Source organism: Madurella fahalii, assembly GCF_045866475.1.
Source record: "Madurella fahalii IFM 68171 DNA, scaffold_2, whole genome shotgun sequence".
Taxonomy (NCBI): domain Eukaryota; kingdom Fungi; phylum Ascomycota; class Sordariomycetes; order Sordariales; genus Madurella; species Madurella fahalii.
This window is the reverse complement of record NW_027263972.1, coordinates 1789495-1808304: the sequence shown is the minus strand read 5'-3', so window position 1 is coordinate 1808304 and position 18810 is coordinate 1789495. Positions and strand designations below refer to the sequence as shown.

The 18810-nt window shown below is 57.6% G+C and overlaps 7 protein-coding genes and 1 non-coding gene across 8 annotated transcripts; 4 read left to right on the top strand and 4 right to left on the bottom strand.

Annotated features, from left to right (window-relative positions):
- Positions 1–862: 862 nt before the first annotated feature.
- On the top strand, positions 863–4062 carry KGD1 (2-oxoglutarate dehydrogenase E1 component; the record flags this gene model as incomplete). Its single annotated transcript, XM_071058705.1, has 2 exons — positions 863–3446; positions 3521–4062. 2 exons carry the CDS (start codon positions 863–865, stop codon positions 4060–4062), a joined length of 3126 nt encoding a protein of 1041 aa, XP_070914806.1.
- Positions 4063–4467: 405 nt separating this feature from the next.
- On the bottom strand, positions 4468–4583 carry MP_IFM68171_r7. Its single transcript, XR_011606016.1, has one exon. It is a non-coding gene; the product is annotated as a 5S ribosomal RNA (ribosomal RNA).
- Positions 4584–4767: 184 nt separating this feature from the next.
- On the bottom strand, positions 4768–6144 carry CIA1 (Cytosolic iron-sulfur protein assembly protein; the record flags this gene model as incomplete). The annotated part of the gene is made up of 1 exon (XM_071058704.1): positions 4768–6144. The coding sequence occupies one exon, from the start codon at positions 6142–6144 to the stop codon at positions 4768–4770; it is 1377 nt and encodes a 458-aa protein (XP_070914805.1).
- Positions 6145–6888: 744 nt separating this feature from the next.
- Positions 6889–8753, bottom strand: MCX1 (ATP-binding protein; the record flags this gene model as incomplete). Its single annotated transcript, XM_071058703.1, has 2 exons — positions 6889–7984; positions 8044–8753. The coding sequence occupies 2 exons, from the start codon at positions 8751–8753 to the stop codon at positions 6889–6891; spliced, it is 1806 nt and encodes a 601-aa protein (XP_070914804.1).
- A 944-nt stretch (positions 8754–9697) lies between these two features.
- GLC3 (alpha-1,4-glucan branching enzyme) lies at positions 9698–12187 on the top strand (the record flags this gene model as incomplete). Its single annotated transcript, XM_071058702.1, has 8 exons — positions 9698–9782; positions 9835–9959; positions 10010–10109; positions 10167–10282; positions 10336–11027; positions 11086–11421; positions 11470–12100; positions 12152–12187. 8 exons carry the CDS (start codon positions 9698–9700, stop codon positions 12185–12187), a joined length of 2121 nt encoding a protein of 706 aa, XP_070914803.1.
- Positions 12188–12957: 770 nt separating this feature from the next.
- ATP2 (atp2, beta subunit of the F1 sector of mitochondrial F1F0 ATP synthase) lies at positions 12958–15057 on the top strand (the record flags this gene model as incomplete). Its single annotated transcript, XM_071058701.1, has 9 exons — positions 12958–12968; positions 13067–13221; positions 13293–13307; positions 13380–13465; positions 13525–13567; positions 13624–13662; positions 13718–13739; positions 13813–14306; positions 14363–15057. 9 exons carry the CDS (start codon positions 12958–12960, stop codon positions 15055–15057), a joined length of 1560 nt encoding a protein of 519 aa, XP_070914802.1.
- Positions 15058–15737: 680 nt separating this feature from the next.
- On the top strand, positions 15738–16858 carry MFIFM68171_03279 (Carboxylic ester hydrolase; the record flags this gene model as incomplete). The annotated part of the gene is made up of 3 exons (XM_071058700.1): positions 15738–15859; positions 16008–16487; positions 16564–16858. The coding sequence occupies 3 exons, from the start codon at positions 15738–15740 to the stop codon at positions 16856–16858; spliced, it is 897 nt and encodes a 298-aa protein (XP_070914801.1).
- Positions 16859–17094: 236 nt separating this feature from the next.
- MFIFM68171_03278 (Sterol regulatory element-binding protein ECM22-like protein 2) lies at positions 17095–18492 on the bottom strand (the record flags this gene model as incomplete). The annotated part of the gene is made up of 1 exon (XM_071058699.1): positions 17095–18492. The coding sequence occupies one exon, from the start codon at positions 18490–18492 to the stop codon at positions 17095–17097; it is 1398 nt and encodes a 465-aa protein (XP_070914800.1).
- Positions 18493–18810: the final 318 nt, after the last annotated feature.

Genomic DNA, 18810 nt, shown 5'->3' with positions numbered 1-18810 from the left:
GAAGAACCGGGTCCAATGGAACGCGAGGTCACGCGGAGGCTTCACTCTGATTCTGCTGATTTTGCTGATTCTCGTGATGGGGTATGATATGCAGACACTAATCAAAGTGCAGGTGATTTACGGGAGGCACTTGCGGTAGCGGGGGGGAGGATGGAATCACGGTTTCTCTCTGCGTCGAATGGAATAGGCTACCGGTATGCCAAGTTTCTGAATTGTCAAATCGACAAAGAAGCCAATTGAGAAAGGCGTGCTCGGCTACTCCCGGGCACTTCTCTGTGACGCCATGCACTGTACTCTGCTGTTAGTGTAGAGGGAGCCCTGTGACCCAAAAATACGGGTGCTGCGACCACTCAAGGCTGCTTCCGTCTAACCGTGGCTTGGCCGCCTAGCAAATCATGGCACGGCTAAGAGAGCGGCCTCTGGTTGGCTGCATCGGAAACCGACAGGGGCTACCCGCAGCTCTCTTCCCCCCCTTGCTTGGCCTAACTCTCTGAAAATTGCCGTCATCGTCCTCCGAACGGTTCAGCGTCCATGAGTCCTTTTTCCAGGCCCAGGCCCATTTTTGCATCGAGGCAAAAAACAAACCGCCTTCTGCTCTTCCGCCTTGTTGGACGGATACAAACAAATGTCCCCGGTTTCGACTGTTCGTCCTTTGACGATATAAATCTCTCGACCTCTTTTCCTTTTCGTGTCACATCCCACCCACGACTTACTCCGCCGCTCCTTTTGGGTCTGTACGATAACGTCGGGTGCATACACGAGGGCTTCCTGTTCCCCTTCCTGCCCGCCGAGTTTTCTCACCGAGGTCATCAGGGCCAACATATCCCGCACCCTCCCATCAGTCCCGTAATATCCGGCCGAGATGCTGCGCACCTCTATCCGGGCGCTACAAGGCGCCGCATCGTCGTCGTCACGATGCCTCTCGACAGCCACCGTCTCGGCGCGCGCCAGCTACAAGCTCGCCGCCAGCCGCCGTCCCCTTGCCGTCGCCGCCCAAAAGCGATTCGAGAGCGCCCTCCACAACCCGCCGGATGCCAACGACAACTTCCTCTCGGGCAACACGGCCAATTACATCGACGAGATGTATCTGCAGTGGAAGCAGGACCCCAAGAGCGTGCACGTGTCATGGCAGGTCTACTTCAAGAACATGGAGAGCGGCGACATGCCCATCTCGCAGGCCTTCACGCCGCCGCCGTCGCTGGTGCCCAGCACCCAGGCCGTCGTGGGCCTCGCCGCCGGCGCTGGTGTCGGCATTGGCGAGGGCGCTGACATCAACAACCACCTCAAGGTCCAGCTGCTCGTGCGCGCGTACCAGGCCCGCGGCCACCACAAGTCGAGGATCGACCCCCTGGGCATCCGCAATGCCTCCAAGGGCTTCGGCAATATCAAGCCCAAGGAGCTCGAGCTCGACTACTACCAATTCACCGAGAAGGACTTGGATACCGAGTACACGCTCGGCCCCGGTATCCTGCCCCGCTTCAAGCGCGACGGCCGCGAGAAGATGACGCTGCGCGAGATCGTTGCCGCCTGCGAGAAGATCTACTGCGGCTCGTACGGCGTCGAGTTCATCCACATCCCCGACAGGGAGAAGTGCGATTGGCTGCGCGAGCGCCTCGAGGTGCCCCAGCCCTTCAAGTACTCGATCGACGAGAAGCGCAGGATCCTCGACCGCCTCATCTGGAGCTCTAGCTTCGAGGCCTTCCTGGCCACAAAGTACCCCAACGACAAGAGATTCGGCCTCGAGGGCTGCGAGACCCTGGTGCCCGGCATGAAGGCCCTCATCGACCGCAGCGTCGACTACGGTGTCAAGGACATTGTTATCGGCATGCCTCACCGTGGTCGTCTCAACGTGCTGAGCAACGTCGTCCGCAAGCCTAACGAGTCCATCTTCAGCGAGTTCGCCGGCACCGCCGGTGCTGAGGACGAGGGTTCCGGTGACGTCAAGTACCACTTGGGCATGAACTTTGAGCGGCCTACCCCGTCCGGAAAGCGCGTGCAGTTGTCCCTGGTGGCCAACCCGTCGCATCTCGAGGCCGAGGACCCCGTGGTCCTCGGCAAGGTCCGCGCCATCCAGCACTACAACAACGACGAGGCCACCCACCGCAGCGCCATGGCTGTCCTGCTCCATGGTGACGCCGCCTTCGCTGCCCAGGGTGTTGTCTACGAATGTCTCGGCTTCCACTCGCTCCCGGCCTTCTCGACCGGTGGCACGATCCACCTGGTGGTCAACAACCAGATCGGCTTCACGACGGACCCCCGCTTCGCCCGGTCGACTGCCTATTGCACTGACATTGCCAAGGCCATTGATGCGCCCGTCTTCCACGTTAACGCCGATGATGTCGAGGCCGTCAACTTCGTTTGCCAGCTGGCTGCTGACTGGCGCGCCGAGTTCAAGCAGGATGTCATCATCGACATGGTCTGCTACCGGAAGCACGGTCACAACGAGACGGACCAGCCGTCCTTCACCCAACCCCTGATGTACAAGCGCATCCAGGAGAAGCACCCTCAGATCGACATCTACGTGGACCAGCTCCTGAAGGAGGGCACCTTCACCAAGGAGGACATTGAGGAGCACAAGCAGTGGGTGTGGGGCATGCTGGAGGAGAGTTTCTCCAAGTCCAAGGACTACCAGCCTACCTCCAAGGAGTGGACCACCAGCGCCTGGAACGGCTTCAAGTCGCCCAAGGAGCTGGCCACCGAGGTGCTGCCGCACAACCCCACCGGCGTCGATAGAAAGACCCTGGAGCACATCGGCGAGGTCATTGGCACCGCGCCCGAGGGCTTCAACGTTCACCGCAACCTGAAGCGTATCCTCACCAACCGGACCAAGTCGGTCCTTGAGGGTAAGGGTATCGACTGGTCGACGGCCGAGGCGTTGGCCTTCGGCTCCCTGGTGACCGAGGGACGCCACGTCCGTGTCTCGGGCCAGGATGTCGAGCGTGGCACCTTCTCGCAGCGTCACGCCGTCTTCCACGACCAGGAGACCGAGGACACCTACACACCTCTGCAGAATATCAGCAAGGACCAGGGCAAGTTTGTCATCTCCAACTCGTCGCTCAGCGAGTTTGGCGCGCTCGGTTTCGAGTATGGCTACTCCTTGACTGACCCCAACGGTTTTGTCATGTGGGAGGCCCAATTCGGCGACTTTGCCAACAATGCCCAATGCATCATTGATCAGTTCATCGCTTCTGGCGAGCAGAAGTGGATGCAACGCACCGGCCTCGTCATGTCTCTGCCCCACGGCTACGACGGCCAGGGCCCCGAACACTCGTCTGGTCGTCTGGAGCGCTTCCTCCAGCTCTGCAACGAGGATCCTCGCGAGTTCCCCTCGGCCGACAAGCTTCAGCGCCAGCACCAGGACTGCAACGTTCAGGTGGCCTACATGACCACTCCCTCGAACCTGTTCCACATTCTCCGGCGCCAGATGAACCGGCAATTCCGGAAGCGTAAGTTTTGCCCTATATAAGCCGCTTCGAGTGCTTCATGGGGAATCCTTTGCTAATTCCGACGTCAAATACAGCTCTCATCCTCTTCTTCTCCAAGTCCCTGCTGCGCCACCCGCTCGCCCGCTCCGACATTGAGGAGTTCATCGGCGACTCACAGTTCAAGTGGATTATCCCCGACCCGGCGCACGAGTCGGGCGCGATCAAGTCGCCCGAGGAGATTGAGCGGGTCATCTTGTGCTCGGGTCAGGTGTATGCGGCGCTGCACAAGTACCGCGCCGAGAACAAGATTGACAATGTCGCCTTCACGCGCATCGAGCAATTGCACCCCTTCCCATGGGAGCAGCTGCGCGAGAACCTCGACATGTACCCCAACGCCAAGACGATCGTGTGGGCGCAGGAGGAGCCGCTCAACGCGGGCGCCTGGAGCTACGCGCAGCCGCGCATCGAGACGCTCCTCAACCAGACCAAGCACCACGACCGCAAGCACGTCATGTACGCTGGCCGCAATCCTAGCGCGTCGGTGGCGACGGGCCTGAAGGCCTCACATACCAAGGAGGAGGCTGATCTGCTCGAGATGGCGTTTACTGTCAAGCAGGACAAGCTGAAGGGCGAGTAAAAAGCTGAATGGGGGTGACGTTACAAGTCATTTCTCGTGTATCATCATTATCTACATCAATGCTTGAGTAATAGACGTCATGGGTAGGGGACACTACTTGAGGGTGTCTTTTTCTTTGTTGTAATTCATGCGGTGTCTTTCATGCCCTGTCAAAGGTAGCTGCCTCTAGGCTACGCGATGGTGTCTCATTTGGATGGAGAGGTATTGTCTGTATATACAAGAAACCATAGCCGTGTGTTGTTTGAATGACATGGAATGAAATTACTTAGTCATCGGTCGAGGTGTGGTGGGCAGGGTTGTCGGGACCCCTGGTTCGGGGATGGGGATATTGCCGCAAATCTCTCGGTAAGAACACATAGATAAGTAGCCCTTAAAAATGATGAATGAAGGGAAAAAAAAAAAAAACATACAACACCAGGGATTCGCTGGTCGTCACCGACCCAACTACTAGTCTGGCCGTCGCTGGTTTGTCTAGGGGAGAGCGGACGGGATCCCGAATTCTCCAGGGCGTATGGTCGTATGTACCATGAGGACATGGTAAAGGAGGTTATAATATCATAATGAGGAGCGGGCAGGACAAGCGAAGGTAGCTCGTCTAGTCATCTCCCAAGTCCCGTAAAATTACATGAAAACAAGCATCAAATTATGCTCCACGGTGGAGCCACCGGGTTTAGTACACCATTCGCTTCAACACCTAGTGTACATCTATGATATCTTGACCTGCCACGGCCGGACAACACCATCGTCACCGGTGGTGACTAGCATCTCCTCTTCTCCCTTGCGGTCCGTCCCCCGATCAAATCGCTTACACCATGTGATGTGATTGACCTCGTAAGGGCCATGGGCGTTCGTGACAGTGCCCAGTACCCGCCAGTTGCCCGACGCCTCGGAAGCACCGTTTGCAGCCTGAGACATGACCACATCATCTCCCGGTATAGCATCGTTCTCAGCATAAACCGCAATAACCCCGTCACTCCCGGTACTAGCCACTAACCCCGTCTGTGTGCTCCACGACGCCGAGTAAACATCCCTCGTGTGCACCTTTGGCAACACGGCCGTGCAATCCCACTCCTCCCTGAGCGAGCGGCGCATGGTATTCGGGATCCCTGAAAATCCAGACCTAAACGGATTTGTCTCGTCCTCCTTCCCTTCCCCTTCTTCCTCCTCGGGTTCCTCCTTTAAGGTCCAAATCCGTATCTCACCGTCCGCCGAGAAAGTCAACAACCTCGGGAACCCACCCCCCTTTCTCTCCCTCCCCTCCCACTGCAAGCCCCAGACAGTACCCCCGTGCCCCTCCAGCACGGCAACACACACCCACTCCCCGTCCGCATCCTCCCGCCATATCCGCACCGTATCATCGTAGCTCGCGCTCGCTAGCACATAATTGCTAAAATGATGTCTCTTGGCCTTCGCCCCGGGCACGTCGGGACACCACGCAATCGCCTTGACATCGCCCTCATGCTCACTCAGGACCGCCACCGTCTCCCACTCGTCCTCGTCGTCGTCGTTGCTGACGTCCTCCCAGATCCAGACCGACTTGTCCCGGCTGCACGTCGCGAGGAACTGGCCGCCGGGGGAGAAGGCGAGGCCTTTGACTTCGTTCTCGTGGCCCTCCAGCACGAGGTTGAACTCCCACTCCTTCTCTTCTCCCGCGTCGCCATCGCTATCGCCATCACCCCCATCACCCCCTCCGCTCCCCCGCCTCCCCATCGTGATCTCCCTCTCCAACACCCCCCCCTCCCCCCTTCCCCCCTCGTCCCCTTCTCGCTGCTCGTCCCCATAACTCCACATGCCGGCCGTGGCATCGAAGCTGCCCGTCGCCAGCCGGAGCCTGTTGGCGTTCCTGCCCGACGCCGGCTGCCACGCCGCGGCGCGCACCGAGCGCGCGTGGCCCCCCGTGAGCGCGCTGTGCTTGGTGAAGGTCGCGAGCGAGAAGATGGTGGTCGACTTGGCGTGGGTCGTCGCCAGGAGCGGGAGGGTGGGGTGGGGCACGGAGCACCAGGCGCGCTGGTAGAGGTCGGGTTGGAACGGGCGGAGCGGGGAGATAGTGGCTGTTTCTGGCTTCTGCGCTGCTGCCGTCATGTTGGCGGGTGCCGAGGCAGGCAGCGTAGGGAGGTAGATCGGTAGGTTAGGTAGTTGGATCAATGAACTGGTAGGGTAGGTGAGGGGCTATAGCGGAAAGAGGAGGGCTTTCTAGTCGCCGTCGCGGGGTGACATGGGTTGCAGCGCCAGGGTCTGTTGCACGTAGGCCTTTGCTGCTAGTCAGGATTGCCCGGATTCAGGGTGAGAGCCGCGGAAAGATAAGGAGGTGTGAAGTGCACAACTCATCAACACGTGAAGTTTACCATCAACGAGGGGCAGTTGGAGATTTTGTGCCCCTCATTTTTTTTTTTTCCCGCGAAAGCTCGCAGCTCCGATGCCGCCACTGCCCCACCTCGACCAGCAATTGGATGTTATCAAAGATATCAGGTTCACTTGTTACACTCTTTCTCACGAATTGACAGGTCGAATATTAGTTAGACACGTTGTACCATCAGATGCCATAACGGGTTTATCAAGATAGCGAATTGAAGATGCCTGGAGGAATCAATAAACGTCCTGGCTGTCTCGGATGCTATATGTATCTGACGACGCCACCCACCATGTTGAACCCACGTATAAAACCATAGACAACCAGTCTGAATGTAGTTCAGGTTGCAACCAATCCCAGCCGCCAGATTCCCACCCCGAAGATCCAAACTCAGGCCCCAGAAACCCAATACCCAAACCAAAAACGCCCTAATCATGGTCTCTCAACCCGCGTTAAGTCATCACAATCCCAAGACCTCAGGCCCCGCTGAGGCCCGCCTCGCGGAATTGCTCAAAAGTAACATCGGGTTCCCCCGGCCCCGCCATCTTCTCATCCTCCTCCCGTATCCTCCTTTCCAGCTCCATCCTGCCATCCTTGCCCCAGTAACTCGCCTTCTCCGTGCCATTGACGCACCCTTCCGTGATGAGCACGTACGGAGTTGGGGCATCGAACATGGGCTCGGCCAGCACCCGCTCCATCTCCATCTTGAGACCCCGCGCGCCCGTCTCGTTCTTAGCCGCCCGCTCCGCGATGGCATACAGCGCCCGGCGCGTGAAGAACAGCCTGCTGGGGTACGTCTCAAACAGCGCCGTGTACTGCGCCACCAGGCTGTTCCGCGGCTCCGTCAGGATGCGGTAGAGCTCGTCGAGCGAGAGCGGCGTGAGAGCGCAGATGTTATGCAGCCGTCCGATCAGCTCGGGGATGAACCCAAAGGCCTGCAGATCGGCCGGCGTGGTCAGATCTAGCGGGGTGAACCCGCTGCTCGACGGTCCGTCGGTAAAGACCGGCTGGTGTGGGAGATGGCTGTACATCTCCGGAGGCAGAATGTCCTTGAGGCTCGACATGGAGGAACCGCGTCCTCCGCGAATCTCGGAACCGAAGCCAATCGACGGCTTGGACACTCTTCTGAGGACTGTTTTGTCTAGCCCGACAAAGGCGCCGCAGAAGACGAAGAGGATGTTTGTCGTGTCGACCGTGTACTGGTCTACTTTGCCCGATGGGGGAGTTGACTGCGGGCTTGACGGCCCGTATCCGCCAGGCGGGTTGTTTGTCGTCCGCGAAGATCTGTGGTCCTTGATATTGACGGTGACCTTGGTTCCCTCCACAAGCTTCAGGAGGGCCTGCTGGACACCCTCGCCTCCCACGTCTCTACCATTGACCGTCTCGCGCTTTGCAATCTTGTCAAACTCATCCAGCACGACGATTCCATGTTCGGCGGCCTTGATGTCGTAGTTGGCCTCGATGAGCAGCCGCTCTATGCAGGTCTCAACATCCTGGCCGATATATCCGGCTTGTGTAAACGAGTTGCAGTCGCTTATTGTAAATGGCACGTTGAGCTTCTTGCTAAGCGTCCTGGATCACAGTGTGAGCATGACCGGTCGACGTGGTGTCTCGGGTACCGGCCGACTCACTCGAGAATATACGTCTTGCCAACACCGGTCGGTCCGATCAAAAGCAGATTGCTCTTGTCTATCTTCACGTGCTGAGGCGCCGCGAAGTCTTCTGGAATATAGAAGTCATCTGGCGGCGGCTCAAACATGCTCTCCGGAAGTGGGTGTGTGGCCCGGACAGACTCGTGATGCCCGGGAAATTCATCTTGAGGAGCGGGATTGTCATCAGCCTGCCGCCGAGCTCCGAAAGCAAATGCAGCACGACGCGAGGGCCACCGCCCACCTTCCACAGGATGCGCGGGGCTACTGTTGTAGCCCGCATGCTCAAACGTGTCCCGGTCTTGTGCGTATTTCTGCCTCTGGAGCTTCTCCCGCAGCCGCTGGTCCTGGACCTCGTGGTGCTGCCGGCGCCGTAACCCCTGGTAATGGTTGAATATCACCGAGCATATCGTTTTCTTCGCACGGTCCTGGCCCACAACGTAGTCATCTACCCGTCGTTTTAGGTCCCGCGGATAGAACTGCGGGACGCCGAAGGCGGCTTTGGAAAAGATGGGGCCACGGCCTGTCTCCTGGGTGGGATCGTAGCTCGAGGTGTAGCCCGAATTAAAATCCTGCGACCGGCGAGCGGCCGAAAGAAGGACGCTTGACGTCGAGTAGGCGGGGTGCCGAAGCCGGGCGAGGCGCTGCGTCGCCGCCCGCGTTGGCGCTCGAGCGCGCACTAGGACCGACATTGTCGCACTCGGACGACACTCATGCTCAGCAGGGGAGCGGTCCGAAATCAGATCGGGTCTCTCAAGAGCCCCTTATCGGATGCAGGCTTAATGAGAGGCGAAGCTTCCCTGGTGGATTTGTCTCGGAATCCTGGGGGAACCGAGAGGCGGATAGCTGCGACGCCACATGGTGCGTCGTGCGAGACATTGGACAATGGGATGGACTTGGCTGTGGTTGGTGAGACCTCCCCTGGAGGCAGTGCGGGGCATCAGCACCGGCCACCGCTGCAAGCTTACCCTTCCCTGACAGCAGCTTCCCCTCCCTGTGGCGCACCCTAGCTAGCTCTGGACAAATCAACAGCAAGGGGCCTGTTTGTCTGACGAACAAGACCCCACCAGACGGACTCGGAGGTAGAAGATGAGGAGTCTGTTTGCGACTGTCTCGTTCTCCATCCACAGCAATGCGATAAGGTGGTGCAGCGGTTTGAGTAGACCCTAGGAGGGTCCGGCGCATGAGGTTGGGTCAGCCAACGGGCGGCGGCACAGGAGGCAATGCGAGCAGGTAGCCGCGATAGTCCGGCGTGGAGCCGTTTTGCTCCTTCGATGGAATTGGGTTGGACCGCAAACAGGTTCCCAATGATGTAATGCAGCGTTGATTTACATGCCCTCCAAGGCTCAACTCAGAACCACCTGCTTCTCAGATAACACAACCTGTCTCCCCAAGTACAGCAGCACGAGTGTGACCCGTCATTTCCGTCACCCCGCTTCTAGCTGCCACATTCCCCCCATTTTCAATAGACAGCCGTTGTTTTCCATCGTTTGGGTCTAGCTGACTTGGTCGAGATAAGTTGCCGAGCTTGTGCGGGCCGCGCTTCCTCTAGGCGGATACCAAAATTCAGCGTCACAAGCATTTGCGACATTCGTCGAGAACTGAGAGCTCGTCGTAGCCTCAATTTGTTGAGAGAATGGACCCTATCGCTGTGAATTCGTCAAACACGTTGGTGGATGGAGGGACGGTGGCCGAAGATGATATCCCCAAGGACGGCACTGGTGCGGTTGCTTCACGTATCTATTCCCAGTGCCTAACTGACCGGAAGACCAGGAGTGCTCAAGCTGGACCCATGGCTTTCGCCCTTCGCGGACTCGTTGAAGCGGCGCTATGCCAAGGCTCAGGAATGGATCAAGCGGATCGACGAGACCGAAGGCGGCTTGGAGAAGTTTAGCAGGGTAATCCAACTCGTCCCCAGCCCTTTCTATACACCCGTTGACCATTTTAGGGAACCGAGATCTTTGGACTGCAGGCGAAAGACGACAACAGCATCGTCTACAGAGAGTGGGCGCCCGGTGCCGTCAAGGCTTCCCTCATCGGCGATTTCAGTAAGCTTCACATGAGCCAAATGCACTCTGGGGGTATTCGTCTCACATAGACCACAGACAACTGGGACCGGAACGCGCACCCTATGAAGAAGAACGAGTTTGGTGTGTTTGAGATCACCGTACCCCCAACTGCCGACGGGAAGCCAGCAATTCCGCACAATTCCAAAATCAAGGTACGACACGGCCAGTGATCCCCGGGGCTCACCCGGTCTAACAACCTGCTTAGATATCCCTCGAATTGCCAACAGAAGAATGGGTTGACAGGGTCCCAGCCTGGATCAAGTATGTCACACAAGACCTCTCCATCTCGCCCGCGTACGAGGCCCGGTTTTGGAACCCCCCGGCCGCAGAACGCTATGTTCCTAAGCATGCGCGGCCCAAGAAGCCGGAGAGCCTGCGCATCTACGAGGCGCACGTCGGCATTTCCTCGCCCGAGCTGAGAGTCGCCACGTACAAGGAGTTCACCAAGGATATGCTCCCGCGTATCAAGAGCCTAGGTTACAACGCCATCCAGCTCATGGCCATCATGGAGCACGCATATTATGCCAGCTTCGGCTACCAGGTGAACAACTTCTTTGCCGCTAGTAGCCGGTATGGTCCGCCGGAGGACCTGAAGGAACTGGTGGACGTGGCCCACAGCTTGGGCCTCGTCGTGCTGCTGGATGTTGTGCACAGCCACGCCTCCAAGAATGTGCTCGACGGTCTGAACCACTTTGATGGCACTGACCATCAGTACTTCCACGAGGGTGGCAGGGGAAGACATGAGCTCTGGGACAGCAGGCTCTTCAACTATGGCCACCATGAGGTCATGCGGTTTCTGCTGAGCAACCTGCGCTTCTGGATGGATGAATACCAGTTTGACGGGTTCCGATTTGACGGCGTGACAAGCATGCTCTATCTCCATCACGGCATCGGAACGTGAGTTTTATGCTAGTCTTCCCCCCCCCGTTGTTTGCGACAAACTAACCTTTACCAGTGGCTTCTCTGGTGGCTACCATGAGTATTTTGGCGCCAGCGTCGATGAGGAGGCGGTCGTCTACCTCATGTTGGCTAACGAGCTGCTTCACCAGTTGTACCCGGAGGTCATCACGGTCGCCGAAGATGTCTCGGGAATGCCAGCGCTTTGCCTCCCGCTCTCACTGGGAGGCGTTGGGTTTGACTACAGGCTTGCCATGGCCATCCCCGACATGTGGATCAAGATTCTGAAGGAGAAGAAAGACGAAGACTGGGATATTGGCAACATCTGCTGGACCCTGACCAACCGCCGCCACGGGGAGAAGACCATCGCGTATGCTGAGAGCCACGATCAAGCGTAAGTTCCTCCTTTGTTGGCCTCAGAACTTGCTGACATCATATGCAGGTTGGTCGGTGACAAGACGCTCATGATGCATCTTTGCGACGCGGAGCTCTACACCAACATGTCGGTCCTTGGGCCGCTCACTCCGGTGATCGACCGCGGCATTGCGCTGCACAAGATGATCCGTCTGCTGACGCACGGCCTGGGTGGCGAGGGATGGCTCAACTTTGAGGGCAACGAGTTTGGGCACCCGGAATGGCTAGACTTCCCGCGCGAGGGCAACCAGAACTCGTTTTGGTACGCCCGCCGCCAGCTGAACCTGACCGAGGATCATCTCCTGCGGTATCAGTTCCTCAACAACTTTGACCGCTCCATGAACCTCTGCGAGGCCAAGTACGGCTGGCTGCATGCCCCGCAGGCTTACATCTCGCTGAAGCACGAAGGCGACAAGGTGATTGTCTTTGAGCGAGGTGGTGTGGTATTTGTGTTCAACTTCCACCCCAGCCAGAGCTTCACCGATTACCGGATCGGCATCGAGGTTGCTGGGACATACCGGATCGTTCTCAACACGGACACCAAGGAGCACGGCGGCCACAGCCGCGTTGACCAGAACACGCGCTTCTTCACCGAGAAGCTCGAGTGGAACGGCCGGAAAAACTGCACACATATTTATATTCCGTGCAGGACTGCTTTGGTAAGTCGGCTCTTCGTCCGTTTTCATCGGCATGCTCTGACATTGGTGTAGGTTCTGGCGCTTGAATCGTCGATCTCACAGAAGTGAGTGTTTGGTAGCCACGAGAGCTAGAGTTGTCGATTCCTTGGCGTGAGTTTTACCAATCAGGTCGGCGAGGGAAAAAGGAAAAGGAAGTTTTAGGAGAGAAAAAAAAGGCTCCGAACAGAACTTGCGTTCTTCATGAAGGGCTGTAGGGGTGATATAGAGTAGCCAAATTACGGACAACGTATTATGTGTAAAATGCTTTACTACAGTGTGTGGTGTTTGGAGACTGTTCGGAGCTCACCACGGCGGAAGTTCTCGCCTTCCCGGGCTGCCATGTTTTGCAGGTCTGAGCTGGCACAGGGACCCCATCCCGGGTCGTCCCGGCGGACCGTCTCAATAGCAACGGGCCAAGTGCTACGGCCTCCGGAAGACCGAACTGGGTGCGGAAAAGCTTTGGAGCAATTGTGCGTCTGCAAGGCCTCTTCGAGAGGAAGAGAAACGAATATGAACCATAGGTGACTGATTTTCGCAAGAAACAGTGTAGCGAGGAGGGGGAGTGCGCGAACACTGGAGAACCATGACGAAAGGTTCGCAACAGCGACGGAAAGGCCACCCCTGCGGCACAGGGGACACATTGAAGTCGCAGTTTCGCAAAAAATGGCTGGTGGAGCCCCACATTTTTCCTGAACTGGCAGTCACGTGGCAGCATGGAGCTCCGCAGCTTCTAGCCGAAAGCTCGTCGAGAGATTTTCGAACCCGTTTTCTTCCTCCTCCCAAGCCATCTCTCCTCATTGTCCATCCACCGTCAAAAGTCCGCCTTAATCATCGTCAAGATGTTCAAGAGGTGAGTTGCCGCCGAAATGCCGAATTTTTGAGCCGCCAATTACGCCAATTGAGATCAATTGAGACTGATGCAAACCTTTTTTTCCGCTCTCGCTGCAGCGGCATTTCCGCCTTCGCCCGGACAGCCCGTCCTTCCTTCGCGGCGGCGACCCGTCGCGCCGTTCGCCCGGCCAGCTTGAACATCAGGACCCCGGCCTTCAAGAGATTCGCCAGCACTGCGGGTGTCGGTGACGGCAAGATCTACCAGGTCATCGGTAAGCCGGGCGCGGTGGTTGGGGTTCCGGAAAATTGTTCGCTTGGCTAACCACACTGTCCAAAAACACAGGTGCCGTCGTCGATGGTTAGTTCCTCTCTGGCCTCAACAAGTCGCGCCCCGCGGTTCTTGTTGTCAACCAGCTGACGCAGCCGATAGTCAAGTTCGATACCGACAAGCTCCCTCCCATTCTCAACGCCCTTGAGACCAACAACAATGGCCAGAAGCTCGTGCTCGAGGTCGCGGTATGCCAAGCCCTCTCCGGCGCATATCGACCCCCCGCAGCGTGCTAACTCGGCGGCAGCAACATCTTGGCGAGAACGTCGTGAGATGTATTGCCATGGACGGTTGGTTCCCACGTCATCCGGCGGCATTGAAATGTCATTCTGACAGCAGCGTCCAGGTACCGAGGGTCTGGTGCGTGGTGCCAAGGCTGTCGATAGTAAGTGTCCACTACATTTTCCAATTGGCCGCAGGATGCTAACATGTCTGCACAGCCGGTGCTCCCATCACCATTCCGTAAGTTCAAGCTCTACCTGAGAGTAAAACATGGCATGATGAAGGCCCATCGGCTGACGCGTGACACAACTAGTGTCGGCCCTGCCACTCTCGGCCGTATTATGAACGTCACCGGCGACCCGATCGACGAGCGGGGACCCATCAAGTCTGACAAGCGGCTTCCCATTCACGCTGAGGCGCCCGAGTTCACTGACCAGTCGACGACTGCTGAGATTCTGGTTACCGGTATCAAGGTTGTGGATCTGCTCGCCCCCTACGCTCGTGGTGGCAAGATCGGTCTGTTCGGTGGTGCCGGTGTCGGCAAGACTGTCTTCATTCAGGAGCTCATCAACAACATCGCCAAGGCCCACGGTGGTTACTCCGTCTTCACCGGTGTCGGCGAGCGTACTCGTGAGGGTAACGATCTGTACCACGAAATGCAGGAGACCTCCGTCATTCAGCTTGATGGCGAGTCCAAGGTCGCACTTGTCTTCGGCCAGATGAACGAGCCCCCCGGAGCCCGTGCCCGTGTCGCCCTTACCGGTTTGACTGTCGCTGAGTACTTCCGTGACGAGGAAGGCCAGGACGGTGCGTGTTCGCTCGGCCCCTAGATGATGTCCGGCGCATGCTGACAGGTTTCTCAGTGCTTCTCTTCATCGACAACATCTTCCGTTTCACACAGGCCGGTTCCGAGGTGTCGGCCCTTCTGGGTCGTATCCCCTCTGCCGTCGGTTACCAACCCACTCTCGCCGTCGACATGGGTGGTATGCAGGAGCGTATCACCACCACCAAGAAGGGCTCGATTACCTCCGTCCAGGCTGTCTACGTGCCCGCTGACGATCTGACGGACCCCGCCCCGGCCACCACCTTCGCTCACTTGGACGCCACCACTGTCTTGTCTCGTGGTATCTCGGAGTTGGGTATCTACCCCGCCGTCGACCCTCTCGACTCCAAGTCCCGTATGCTCGACCCCCGCATTGTCGGCCAGGAGCACTACGAGACTGCCACCCGTGTCCAGCAGATCCTCCAGGAGTACAAGTCCCTCCAGGATATCATTGCCATTCTCGGTATGGACGAACTGTCGGAAGCCGACAAGCTTACCGTCGAGCGTGCCCGTAAGATCCAGCGTTTCCTGAGCCAGCCCTTCACTGTCGCCCAGGTCTTCACTGGTATCGAGGGCAAGCTCGTCGACCTTAAGGATACCATTGCTTCGTTCAAGGCCATCCTGAACGGTGAGGGTGACGACATGCCCGAGGGTGCCTTCTACATGGTTGGTGACTTTGCGTCGGCGCGGGAGAAGGGTGAGAAGATTCTGGCTGAGCTCGAGAAGAGCTCTTAATCTAGGGGTCTGTAAAATCGGGAAAGAATCGGCGACCAGTGTATAGAAGCGAAGCGGTTTCCGGCGAGTTCCCAAGCTCAGTCAAGCTTTCATTTGTGAGCTGTGTATCAATCAAGTCTTTTCCTCTGTCTATGTCTGCGCACGCCCTATGCGACCTGCCTGCGTCCCAGTATTAGGTGCGTTGATCTCTCGGCACCAGATGTGTTTGCAATTGGCGACCGGGTCCCTAGTTTTAACAACGGGCATCAGGGGATCCGTAGCCAATGTCCAATTGGATGTATGGGGCAGAGTATGATAGAAGATGATTAACCTCCGAGATATTCAGTCTTTTAGCCGCCTACCCTTGTCTTGTATATACCGCGGCAATCAACGATTCTCACTCGTGGAATTTATCAAGTGTTGATCGTGCGGCTATGATTGAGTTGCGGGGAAGTGTCAAACCACACAGGAAATCCGGGGGAAGGGCAGACGCCGTGGTATCACGAGCGGAGATCTCTCGGCGCCACGATAATGGATGGAATATATATTTATACCCAGGTCTTGGCCGCATGGCACATGGCTTATGTGCACCTAGAAAAGTAAGGTTATCTCTGGTTTATTCTCCGACTTGGTCTTCGCTAGTGTTCCTTGGTAACCCTTACTGTAACGCTGATAGGCAAGGGGAGAAGACGAGCATCACGATGGTCACGTTCACCTCCTTTCTCGGCGCAGCAGCGGCCCTCCTTGCCGGGGGTCAGCTCTCACTGGCCGCGCAGCTCACGCGGGTCGATTACCCCAACAATGCCACCTCTAAGCCGCAAATGTTTGTTTTTCCCCTTTTTGTTTTCTTAGATGCTGTTTCCTCCTTTTTTCGTTTTCTTATTTGCTTTAACAACACCCCACCCCTTCTCTCCCTTATCACTAGATAACAAGACAAAACTAAACAATCATTAAAAAAAAAAAAAAAAAAGGTACGTCTACGTCCCCGACCGCGTCATCTCGCCCAACCCGCCGCTGGTCGTGGTCATCCACTCGTGCCAGTCGTCGGCCCAGTCGTACTTCCAGAACTCCAAGATCCCGTGGCGCCAGGGGTCCGACGGCAAGGGGTACATCACGGTGTGGCCGTCGTCGCCGCACAGCGGCACGTGCTGGGACGTGTCGAGCCGGCGGACGCTGAGCCACAACGGCGGCGGGGACAGCCAGGCGATTGCGAACATGATCCTGTACGCGGTGGAGCGGTACGGCGCCGACCGGAGCAGGGTCTATGTCACGGGCGGCAGCTCGGGCGGCATGATGAGCAACGTGCTGGCGGCGACGTACCCCGAGCTGATCGCCGCGGTGAGCCTGTATTCCGGCGTGCCGGCGGGGTGCTTCATGAGCAGCTCGGGGGGCGTGGCGCAGTGGAATAATACGTGCAGCGGCGGGCAGAGCCGGGCGAGTGCTGAGCAGTGGTACGTGTTTGGCGTTCTTCCGTCGCTCGTTCCCATGCTTCCCGGGGATTTGGGAGACTGATGAGAGGTGAAACAGGGGTAATGTGGTGCGCAACATGTACCCCGGGTACGACGGGCCACGGCCCAAGATGCAGATCTGGCATGGGAGCGCCGACGGCACGCTCGCACCGGCGAACTACCAGGAGACGATCAAGCAGTGGACGAATGTGTTTGGCGTCAGCCAGACGCCGACGAGCAGCATCAAGAATTACCCGGCCCGCAACTACCAGACGGATAACTATGGCGAGTTTGTGCAGGGCATCTATGCGACGGGTGTCGGACATAGCGTGCCGTCGAACCTGACGGCAAGCGAGGAGTGGTTTGGGCTGTAAAGAGAAAGCAAGAGCGGACCGTAAGAGGACGGAAGCGGAGGATAAGGTATCGACGATGCCTTGACCGGACAATCCGCGTATATGCAATATGCTCTCGAGTCTAGCCTCGTCAATAAAAAAAAAAAAAAAAAAAAAGCGAACTATCGTTTCTGGCCCGAGCGAGAACAATGCGTCCGTATCTGGAACGGAAACCGATATTTATTAAGAGCTAAACAGCCGTAGAGGCGAGCCCTCGTTCATAAGCTCTGCCGGAAAACGCCTACCCCATATTGAACTTTTCGTTCCTGGTAGGCCCGCACATCCTCGCTCATTTCTTCGCCCTCTGCCGCAGATCGAACCACGAGGTCTTGATCTGGGGCCGGAGCCATGAATGTGCCCTCGCCCACCTCTAGGGGTGGTTCCCAGCGAGGATCGCCCAGCAATAGCCTGGCAATCTCGACGTGGTCGGTGAGCGGAACAGCAGAGGTGGGAACGCGGAGCATGTGTGCCCATTTGGATCCCAGGAAGTTGCAGATGCTCGGGATTTCGTGGTTGCTGACATCCTGCATCCACCAACAGTGAGATGGACTGTACTTTGCAAAGACGAGGTAGTGGGCGAGGATGATGAGCGCGCGGGGATGCCGTTCGCGGGCAGCATCGACAAATTCGCTGGGCAAGTAGGTGAAGAAGGTCATTATGCGCAACAGGAGCATTTGGCTTAGACCGTTTGAGAGCTCAAGGTAGAGCGAGCCGAGGTATTTCAAGGTGAGGTGGTAGTGCTGAACATAGAGGAATTCAGGGTCGTCTTGCTCGATCGACGCAACCGTGGAGAGGAGATGGGGCGGGACGTGATGAGCCGACGCATTCAAGTCAACTTCTGGCCGGTAAATGAGCCCGGCCACGCCCGCCTGAAATAGTGTTGGGAGCCCTGTAACCATGACGATGGTGTTGATACCCCGCCAGAGAACCATCCAGTCCAGGATATAGAGCGGCTTTGCGTCCTCGCCGCGGAAGCCGTCGGTTGAGAGCCCGCAGAGTAGCAAGGAGCAGGCAACCAGAGCTGGAAAGGTGGGCGGATCGGCAGCTTCAACGGCCTTCCGGTATGTCTCGAAGGCCTTTGATCGGTAGAAGAATTCTCGTGAGCGCGAGACGCCCATGTTGGGGATTCCGCAGTGACTGAGGTGCATGGCCGAGAGGGCGAGGAGACTGTTCATCAGGAAGTGGTTCGCAAAGGCGTGCTGGACGACATTCACGGTGAGGATTTCGTCGACATTGCGGAATGGCAGCGCTCCAGACGAGTAGGAGACCCAGGTATTGGCCGTGTAGAACCAGAGGAGTCGCATGTCGATGTCATCGCGTCCCGTAGGTATGAACAGAGGCTCTTCCACAAGCGGCGGCTTGGCCAGTATGGCGCGCTTGGTGGGCAAGGTGAGGGCAGCAGGCTGCTCCTTTACACGCTTCAGTGGAGTCGCGTAGATGCACGTCTTGTTCCTCGCTACGCAGGCGCGGCAGGCCGGACGGACCTCGTCACACTTGACTTTGCGCGCCTTGCAGTTGCTACATCCCGTCCTGGTCTTGCGGTGTGGCCGTTTGGGATGATAGGGCTTCTCGGCCACTATCCGGACCGTCGTCACGACCAGGCTATACTTGTCCATCTGGCACCTCGCACCCAGAGCCGCTGCAGAGGGGTACTGGCGATGGTGGTGGTGGGGCTACCATCCGACTGCTGCTCCCGCCGGGCCAAGAAAGAGGACTAACGGATGCCGACGAGGTGGGTTGCGCCTGGGGGGGGGGGGGGGGAGGGGTTGGGGTTCAGTAGCTGCGGCGATTTAACTTGCATCATCCATCCGATGGGTCGACGAGTTCATCAATCAGGACGAGACCAGCTCGGAAACACTTTCTCAAGCGAGAGACCTGGCCCTTTTGTGGCTTGTTGAGCCCCGGATCAAATAATCCTTCCATCTCGAGGCCAA